We start from the raw sequence: 10,021 nt of genomic DNA on the forward strand, positions 1-10,021 counted from the left end.
TCCATGTGGGTGCTGGGATTCGAACCCGGATCTTCTGCAAGACAGTCAGTGCTCTTAACTGCTGAGCCATCTCTCCAGCCCTATTTTATTTTATTTATATTTTATTATTTATTTTTATGTTATTTATTTTATTTTATTATTTTATTTTATAGACAGTGCTTTACTACATAGCCCTGGCTAGCCTGGAACCCACTATGAAGACCACACTGGTCTTTAAACTTCCAGAAATCCACCTGCCTATGCTTCCTGAGTGTATGTATATTTTTAGGCTTCTTAATTTTTTTGAGATAGTCACATGTAGCTCAGGCTGGCATCTAACTTCCTACGTAGCTGAGAATGACTCTAAATGGGTCATCTTCCTGCTGCTATCTCCAAGTGCTGGGATTACAGTCATGTGCTACCTACCATGTCATACTTTCAAAGTTTTATTTTGTTTTGTTTGTTTGTTTGGCTACTAGAGATTAAACCTATGGCTCATGTGTGTTAGACAAGTATTCTTCTACCACTAAGCTATATCCATATCCCCACCTTTAAAAATTATTTTTAGAGCTGGGCTTGGTGGCACACTCCTTTAATCCCAGCACTTGGGAGACAGAGGCAGGCGGATCTCTGGGAGTTTGAGGCCAGCCTGGTCTACATGGTGAGTTCCACGACAGCTGGGGCTACAGGGAGACCATGTCTCAAAAAGACCAAAAAAAAAAATTATTTTTAGAATTTTAAATTTTGAGACAGGGTCTTGCTAAATTGCCAAGGCTAGCCTTGAACTCGCCTCAGCTTCCTTACAGGGATTACAGGCCTATGCCACGAGGCCCAAGGAGGTTATTCAACTTTAAATTTTTTTGTCTTTTTGAAGCAGTGTCTCCCTGTAGCCCCAGCTGTCCTGGAACTCACTATGTAGACTAGGCTGGCCTTGAACTCACAGAGATCCACCTGCCTCTGCTTCCCGAGTGCTGGGATTAAGGCATGCACCACCACACCTGGCTCAACTTTAAATTTTTAGTATTTTATTTACTATTTTTATTTTATGTGTATGCGTGTATTGTAGGTAAGTGCACCCATGTCATGCAATGCCTGCGGAGGACAGAAGAGGCTGTTGGATCTCCTGGGACTGGAGTTACAGACAGTTGTTAGCTGCTATATGGGTGCTGGGATTCGAACCCGAGTCTTCGGCAAGAACAACCAGTGTTCTTAACCACTGAGCCATCTCTCCAGCCTAGCTTTAAATTTTTTTAAAGTTGAGTATAATGGCACAAACCAGGAATCCTAGGACTTTGGAGGCAGAGGGAGAAGTGCTACAAATTCAAGGCCAGTCTGGGATACATAAAAAAACCTCTATCTTAAAATTTATCTATGTGTCTATCTAATCTATCTATCTATCTATCTATCTATCTATCTATCTATCTATCTATCTATCTATCTATCTATCTATCATCTATCTAACTATCATCTATCATCTATTTTTGAGATAGGGTCTCCCTGTGGCTGCAGCTGGTCTAGAATTCACTATGTAGAACAGGATAGCCTCAATCTCACAGAGATCTGCCTGCTTCTGCCTCTTGAGTGCTGAAATTAAAGGCATGTGCCATCGTACTAGGCCTTAATTTTTTTTTAATATTAAAAAAAATTTACATGCTAGGCCTTAAAATATATACATATATATTTTTTGGTCTTTTTGAGACAGGGTCTCCCTGTAGCCCCAGCTGTCCTGGAACTTATTATGTAGAGCAGCTGGCCTTGAACTCACAGAGATCCTCCTGCCTCTGGGAGCACTCTGGGACTAAAGGCATGCACCACCACACCCAGCCTGGCCTTAAAATATTTTCAAAAAAGTTTTAAAAATAGTTTTTAGAAAATATTTTAAAGGTCTGGAGAGTTGGCTCAGCAGTTGAGAGGACTGGCTGGTCTTGCAGAGGACCTGGGAACCGAGCACTCACAGGGAAGCTAACAACCATCAGTTACTACAGTTCCAGGGGAATCTGACACCCTCTTCTGACCTCAGCGGTTAAGCACACTGACTGCTCTTGTAGAGGACCCGGGTTCAATTCCCAGCACCCACAAGGTGGCTACGAACCATCCTTAACTCCAGTTCCAGGGGAATCCGACGCCCTCTTCTGACCTCCGTGGCACTGTAAGACAAGGGTGCACTCACATACATGCACACAATACACTCATACACATAAAGTAAAAATAATAAATAAAATATTTAAAAAATAAATAAAATAATATTTTAAAATAATCTTTGACTGAACAAGATCATTAAAAAAAAATCCCAATGAAACTGTTTTTAGGTCAGATATAGTAGCGTATGCCTTTAATCCCAGTACTTGGGAGGCAGAGTAAGCAGATCTCTATGAGTTCAAGACCAGCCTGGTCTACATAGCAAGTTCCAGGTAAACCAGGGCTACCTTGAGACCCTATCTCCAGGAAAAAAAAAAAGCTGCTTTATTTTGCTAAGAAAATCTGACATTACTCAAGTTTCCAGTAATAACATGAAAAGTTCTACACCAGAATATGACTGTACACTGACTGCACTGGCAGAATAAACTCAAACAGATCCCAGTAAGCAGCTATGAGGAAAAATGTGGACTCCAAAATCATCATAAAGACATATCTTTAAAATCAATTTTTGAAAGATTTGAAACAAGATTATAGCTGGACATCTATGACTTATTAAAGCAAGCATCTTCTGAGAATCCCGTGGAGGTAAGATCCCAGAAGGCTGGATGGAGTCATGCCTCCAATGTTACCAAGAACAAGCAGTTTTCCAGCATGAGAACACAGAGACTGACAAACAGGCATACAATGTTAGTAAGTAAAGTTACTGTATTTTATTTTATTTACCATAAAGTACTTGTACCTCTTCCTCCAGGAGGGGATCCTCAGGTTCACAGATAGGACAACAGTTAATTAGCAAAATTACCATTATACCCATCAAGGGCCTGAGAAACTGCATCCTTGGCGACTGTCTCATAAACCAGGTCCTGGGAGGCGTCATGAAGAACTCCATCCAGCTTGAAGGACCAATCTGTCTGCTGATTATTGACAACTCCCCTCCGAATGTCTTTTTTTAAGTGAATATCAATGCTCTAGGGGGAAAAAAAAAGAGAGATGAGGTAACACACCTGTAACCCCAGCACTTGGAAGGCTGAGTCAAGAGGACCTAGGGTTTCAGGCCAGTCTGGGCTACATAGTGAAACGTGTCACAAAAAGGAGAGGGGGGAGGAATTATTTTTAGGAAACTACAACAAAAAGAATCACTGATAACTGAGGCCTGACTTAGAGAAAAGAGATGCTGGGTGTGGAGACACATGACTTTAATTCTAGCACTTGGGAGGCAGAGGCAGGTAGATCACTGAGTTCAACGTCAACCTGGTCTACATAGTTACAGGCCAGCCAGGGCTACATAGTTGAGAGCCTATCTCAAAAAAAGGCAAAAAAAAAAAAGGGGGGGGGGTTTAAAATAAATAGGGGTGGGTGTGATGGCGCACGCCTTTAGTTCCAGCACTTAGGAGGCAGAGGCAGGAGGATCTCTGTGAGTTCAAGGCCAGCCTGGTCTACATAGTGAGTTCCAGGACAGTTGGGACTACAGGGAAACCCTATCTCAAAAAGACCAAAAATAATAAATAAAATAAAATAAATAGGGACTCCCCTTCACAGGTTGAGATTTTGTTGCAGGAATTCTTTGGGATGGGAGAGGGAAGTTCCTGCAAGGAAGCCACAGGACACTACAGAGAAGATAAAAATGAAACAATTATTTTCAGTATCTTTTATAGGGTGCTATCTGTCTTGGTTTCCCCAGGTATGATATAGGGTCAAGCAAATTTATCAGATTCTTATTGAACCAGATTTAGCTACATTCCCTAATTACAGGGGCCTTTAATAGGCCAAAGTAAGAGTGAATTTGGTGACCAAGGCCCTGGCTCAGGCCCTACCTGTTTGGTTACAGGTGCTAAGACTTCCCCAACCTCTGTAAGGACTATTTCCATATATACTCATGAGCCAATGTAATGATGAAATGACCACATAAAATCTTTCAATTTCTCCAGCACAGTCATTGGTATTAAAGTAAATCGAGGGTGCTCAATTTACTTGTAAATCAGCAGATTTTTAGATGCATATACCTTTATGGTAAGCCAACTGTAGAGCTGGCTTAGGGACATACTGGGCAAAGCCAATTATTACCCAGTAAGAGTCCAAGCTTTTTTCTTTTTTTTTTTTTTTTCTTTTTTCTGAGACAAGGTCCTTTAACCTACTGATTTAAAAAATTTTAAGTGTATGAATGTTGTACCTGCATGTAAGTGTACCACATGCATAAAATGCCCATGGAGACAGGAAGTGGGTATTGGAGCCCCTCGAACTGGTTAAGGACAGCTATTAGCTGTCATGTGGGTGCTGAGTACTGAATCTGGGTCCTCCTCTGCAAGAGCAGCTAGAGCTCTTAACCTCTAAGCCATCTCTCCAGCCCCCTATCACTGTAGTAAAGGTCTATTTTTATTTATGTGTATGTTTGTTGTCTCTGTGTATAGGTACCCTTAGAAGTCAGAAGAGGGTATCAGATTCCCTGGAGCTGGAGTTGCAGGCAGTTGTGAGCCATCTGATGTGGATGCTAGGAATTGAATTCAGGTTCTCTGAAAGAGCAGAAAGTGCTCTTAACCAAGGAGCCATCTCTCCAGCTCCAAGACAGGGTTTTGATATGAAAGTTGGCCTTGAATTTTTGTATTTTTTTTTTTCTCTCTCTCTCAGTCACCCAACTGTTAGAATTACAGTAAAGCACCATGCCCAGTTTATTCCAAGCTTCTTGATGGGAACTCTCCCTGACATCTTCTACTGGCTGCTGTAATCCAAGAACCATGGCAAAGCTACCCAGAAAAAAACAAAACTAAGACCAAGACAGACAGGATTATCAGGTATGGTGATATAGGCCCATAATCACAGCGCTTGGGAGATGAAAGCAATAGGATCATGAATACAAAGTTTTCCTCGGTTAATCAGCTAGTTCAGTGCCAACCTGGGCTGCATGAGACCCTGTCTCAAAAAATCAAAATAAACAACACATATTAAACATTCCTTCACATATTTAATGCTCTATGCTTTTGTTTGTTGAAACCAAATCCGGCAGGGCAGCCTTTAGGTCTTTCCTGACTGCCAGGGCCTTCAAGGCTTGTGCCATTTCCAGTTGAACTATTCTTTTAAAAAAATGTCTACCTGGGGGCCAGCATGATGACTCAGCAGGTAAAGGTGCTTGCCACCAAGCCTGATGACCTGAGTTCGATCTCCAGGACCCTCATGGTGGAAGGAGAGAATCTACTTCCACAACTCCTACAAGTTGTCCTCTGATCTCCACACATGGGACACATTCACACATGCACACACAGGAACAAATGAATGAACAAACAGATGAAGGAAAGGAAAAAAGATGAGACTTATTAACTTCCTCCATAACAACATGGTAAGGTCATGGTTTGGACTTGATAGATTCTAGAGTTCATCTGAACACTTACCAATTCTGTTTTAGTCCTTTTAAAATTTTATTATGTATGGGGCACACATATGTACCATTGTATTTGTGTGGAACTTGGAGGACAACTTGTAGGAGTTGGTTCTCTTTCTACCATGTGGGTCCTGGAGATAGAATGCAGGTCCTTAGGCTTGGAGACAAGCATCTTTCCATGCTGAGCTCTCACTGGCTCCTGTGTCAGTTCTTTTTTTGGTCTTTTTGAGACAGGGTCTCCCTGTAGCCCCAGCTGGCCTGGCTGGCCCTGACCTCACAGAGATCGGCCTGCCTCTGCCTCCCAAGTGCTGGGACTAAAAGCATGCACCACCATGCCTGGTCTGTGTTAGTACTTATATGGTTATTGGGAAACAAAGTCACATTGAATTGAAAAAGGAAGGACCAGCCAGGTGAAGGCAAACACATTGCACTTACTTTATTGTCATCTCCGTATTTGATCATTTCATGAGCAAAGTCATCAGTAGGCTTGACACGTACAAATGCTTGAACCTTTTTCCTAGTACCCGTTTTAGCTAAAGAGAAGAGAACAATATTTTTAGTAGTTATCATCAAATAACAACTAGAAGGGAGAGATGATTCATCAAGATCAGACCAAAAGCTAGGCTAGGTGTATACCTTTAATCCCAATACTTGGAGAGGTGAAGGCAAGTGGATCAGGAGTTCAGGCCAGTCTCAACTACAGAATGAGGACAACCTGGGCTACATGAGACCCTGTTGCAACCTACTCCCCACCACCAAAAGAAGATAAGAATAGAGTGCTAGGCCCTCCATTTTCCTTGTCCTAATGAGAGCCAGAGGCCTGCCTTTTCACATCTCAAGAGTCTCAGTCTCTGTCACTGCCCAACAAGCACACATATTTCCTGCCTTACAGACTGCTTTGTCATTTTCCACCATTACCTCAAAGAGCATGAAATCCAAAGCAAAAAGAATGTTCCCTTTAGTGACCTAATTTTAGCCGCTGTTTCTAGAAATGTTCTGCATCTAAATTGAACCTACTTATGCTTTGCCTCATTTATTCTATTTTCTCCTAGCATACTTATTGTGAAATATATTAAAACTAGTTTCCTGTTCTTCATTAAATACCTGTCTCCAGCAGACTTAACTAGATCGGAAATCAACTAAATATTCTTTTTAAAATTTTGTATTTATTGTTACTATGGTGGCGGGGGGGCACTTACCACACCATGCATGTAGAAATCAAAGAACAACTCTGTGGAGTCAGTTCTCTCCTTCCCCAGTGTAGGTTCTAGAATTAAACTCAGGTTGTCAGTCTTATGCAGCAAGTGCTTTAACCACAGAGCCATCTTGCTGGTCCTAGATTAAGTGTTCTTTTTTAAAAGTTATTTTTAGTTTTTATTCATGTGTATGTGAGCGTCTGCATGAGTGTATGCCATGTGTGTGTGGGTGCCTGCAGAGGCCAGAAGAGGCCGTTAGAACCCATGAAGCTGGAGTTACAGGCAGTTATAAGCCACCTAACATAGGTGCTGGGAATGAAACTCAGGTCCTCTGGAAGAGCAGTAAGCACTTAACCACTGAGCCATCTCTCAAATCCCTAGGTTAAATATTCTTTTGAAAAAAAATTTACTTATTTTATTTTATGTATATAGGTGCACCATGTGCATGTAATGCCCATGGAGGCCAGAAGAAGGTGTTGGATTCCCTTGAACTGGAATTACAAATGGTTGTTAGCTACCATGTAGGTGCTGGGAATTGAACCTGGGTCTTCTGCAAGAGTATTGAGTGCTCTTAACTGCTGAGTCATTTCTCCAGCCCCAGATTAAGTATTATTTTTGAAAAATATTTGATTTATTATTTTTATTTCTTATGTGTATGAGTGTATTACCTGCATGTATGCAATTGCTCCTGTATTGTGCAATCCCAGAACCCACATGGAAGCTAACAACCGTTTGTAACTCCAGTTCCAGGGGATCTGATGGCCTCTTCTGTCCTCCATGGGCATTGCATGACATGGGTGCACTTACCTACATGCAGCCAATACACTCATACACATAAAATAAAAATAAATAAAATATTAAAAAATTAAAAATAAGAGCTGGGTATGGTAGCGCACACCTTTAATCCCAGCACTCGGGAGGCAGAGGCAGGCGGATCTCTGTGAGGTTAAGGCCAGCCTGGTCTACATAGTGAGTTCCAGGACAGCTGGGGCTAACAGAGAGACCTTGTCTCAAAAAGACCAAAAATAAATAAATAAATAAAATAAAATATTGAATTGTGTAATCTTCTAAATGACAACTAGGAAACTGCATATTTTATTAGAAATTAGTATTGTTGGCCAAATCATACTTGGCCCCATCCTTGAAGTACCTGCATAAAAATAATTAATGCTAATTGGACAATAAATTTTAGTTCTAAAATTGACATATAGTGGAAAAGCAAAGGACTGATTAAATAGAAGTGGTAACTCAACTTTTTGTTTTGCTTTGAGACCAGGTTTTAGTTAGCCCAAGATAGTCTTTTAATTTAATTAAATTTATTTATTATTGTGTGTGAATGATGTATGTGTGTAGGCATACATGTCATGGCACATGTGTGGAGGTCAGAGGACAACTTTGTGGAGCTGGTTCTCTCTTTTCACTTTTACTCTGGTTGCCAGGCTTGTATGGTATGTATCTTTACCTCACCCGCCCAAGGGTGATCTTTAACTCCTTGTCCTCCTGACTCTACTTCTGAAGTGCTGAGATTACAGACATGTATTGTGGTGCCCAACAAATTTTTAGGACTTTAAAGGGGACTGGAAATTGATCAACTTTTCAGGAGTCTCATTATTCCCTGCACTTGGGAAGTGGAGGCAGGCAGATCTCTGTGAGAGTTAGAACTTGAGATCACAAATGCCTGGTCTACACAGTAAGTATCAAGTCAGCTGGGGCTACAAGGAAACCCTGTTTCAAAAAGACCACACACACACACACACACAAACCTACAAGCTCTAAAGAAAGCTAAGTAAAAATTTAACTGCAATACTAATTAATTTTGTTAAATCTAACTAAATTATACTAAAAGACCTGTGAAAATATACTAAATAACTTCATTGTTCAAAATGAATGGGAAAATTAGCATAGTAGAGTTTTTGGGGTTTTTTTTGGTTTTTTTTTGGGTTTTGTTTTTTGTGTTTTTTTGAGACAGTGTCTCCCAGTAGCCCCAGCTGGCCTGGAACTCACTCTGGAGACCAAGCTGGCCTCAAACTCAGAGAGATCCGCCTGCCTCTGCCTCCTGACTGCTGGGATTAAAGGCACGCACCACCATGCCCAGTGGCACAGTAGAGTTTTAACTTGTTTTAAGATGGAACATTTTGTGTGGTATATGTGCATCGTAAGTGCACATGTGGAAGCCAGAAATCAAATTGGGGTGCGTTTCTCTGTTGCTCTCTACCTTTTTTGAGGCAGGATCTCTCAGGAGCTCACCATTTTGGCTAGACTAGCTGCCCAGAAACCCCCCAGGATTCACTTGTCTCTGCTCCAGCAGAACTGGGGTTACAGATGTGTACTACATACCCAGCTTTTATGTGGGTGCTGGGGATCCAAACTCAGGTCCTCATGCTTGAGGCAGCAAACACTTTACACACTGAGCCATCTCCCTCACCCCAAGATAGAACATTTCTAAGAGCCAGATGTGGTGGCAGCACCTGTCTGCCTGTAATCCCAGCACTGAGAGGTGGAGACAGGAGGATCAGATGTTTAAGGTCATTCTCAGCTATATGGTAAGTTTGGGTCAGCCTAGGACACCTAAGACTCTGTCCCCCACAAAAAAAAACAACCCCCCCAAAATAAACAAAAACAAAAACAAAACAATTTGGAAGCAATATTGTACAATGTATAAAATAAAATTCGAATAGAGAAAAGGTCCAGAGGGCAGGATATGTGCTGCATTGTACACTTTCCTTTTGATCTCCCGATCAGAGTTCAATAAGAAAGAAGGTGTCTGCCCCCAAAGTAATCAGTACTTTCATTGGAGAGGAGAGATGGCGTAAGGAAAGAGAGAGCTGGGAGTTGTGGCACAAGCCTTTACTCTCAGCAGAGGCAGAGGCAGACGGAGCTCTGTGAGTTTGAGGCCAGCCTGGTCTACATATCAAGTTCCAGGCCAACTGAGGCTACAGGGAGACCCTGTCTCAAAAAAAAAAAAAAAAAAAAAAAAGAGAGAGAGAGCAAGAATAAGAATGTCTAACAGAAAAGGAATAGGGTAAGTTTATAAAGCTAGGGAAACATGAAGCATACGATGCTGATTGAATTTTCTAACAAACTGATATGATCTTTAATAATGTTTAAGACCTTTGTTATAAAACACCGATATCTAAAATAATTTCATATGTAACTTATGAAAAGTGTATTAAATAAGTAATAGTGCCGGGCGTGGTGGCGCACGCCTGTAGTCCCAGCACTTGGGAGGCAGAGGCAGGTGGATCTCTGTGAGTTCAAGGCCAGCCTGGTCTACATAGTGAGTTCCAGGACAGCTGGGGCTACAGGGAGACCCTGTCTCAAAAAGACAAAAAAA

At 41.4% G+C, this 10,021-nt stretch overlaps 1 protein-coding gene across 11 annotated transcripts in view; it reads right to left on the reverse strand.

Moving 5' to 3' along the window:
* Kif9 (kinesin family member 9) overlaps positions 1 to 10,021 on the reverse strand; it is a 99,226-nt gene that overhangs the window by 85,526 nt on the left and 3,679 nt on the right. For all 11 annotated transcript variants that reach the window (XM_029562228.1, XM_029562255.1, XM_029562247.1 and 8 more), the window contains 2 exons: positions 5,927 to 6,024; positions 2,921 to 3,086 (listed from right to left, as the gene is read on the reverse strand). In XM_029562228.1, coding sequence (XP_029418088.1) covers positions 2,921 to 3,086; positions 5,927 to 6,024 — 264 coding nt within the window. The remainder of the gene's footprint in view (positions 1 to 2,920; positions 3,087 to 5,926; positions 6,025 to 10,021) is intronic.

Source organism: Nannospalax galili, unplaced genomic scaffold (assembly GCF_000622305.1).
Source record: "Nannospalax galili isolate Female #2095 unplaced genomic scaffold, S.galili_v1.0 scaffold1050, whole genome shotgun sequence".
Taxonomy (NCBI): domain Eukaryota; kingdom Metazoa; phylum Chordata; class Mammalia; order Rodentia; family Spalacidae; genus Nannospalax; species Nannospalax galili.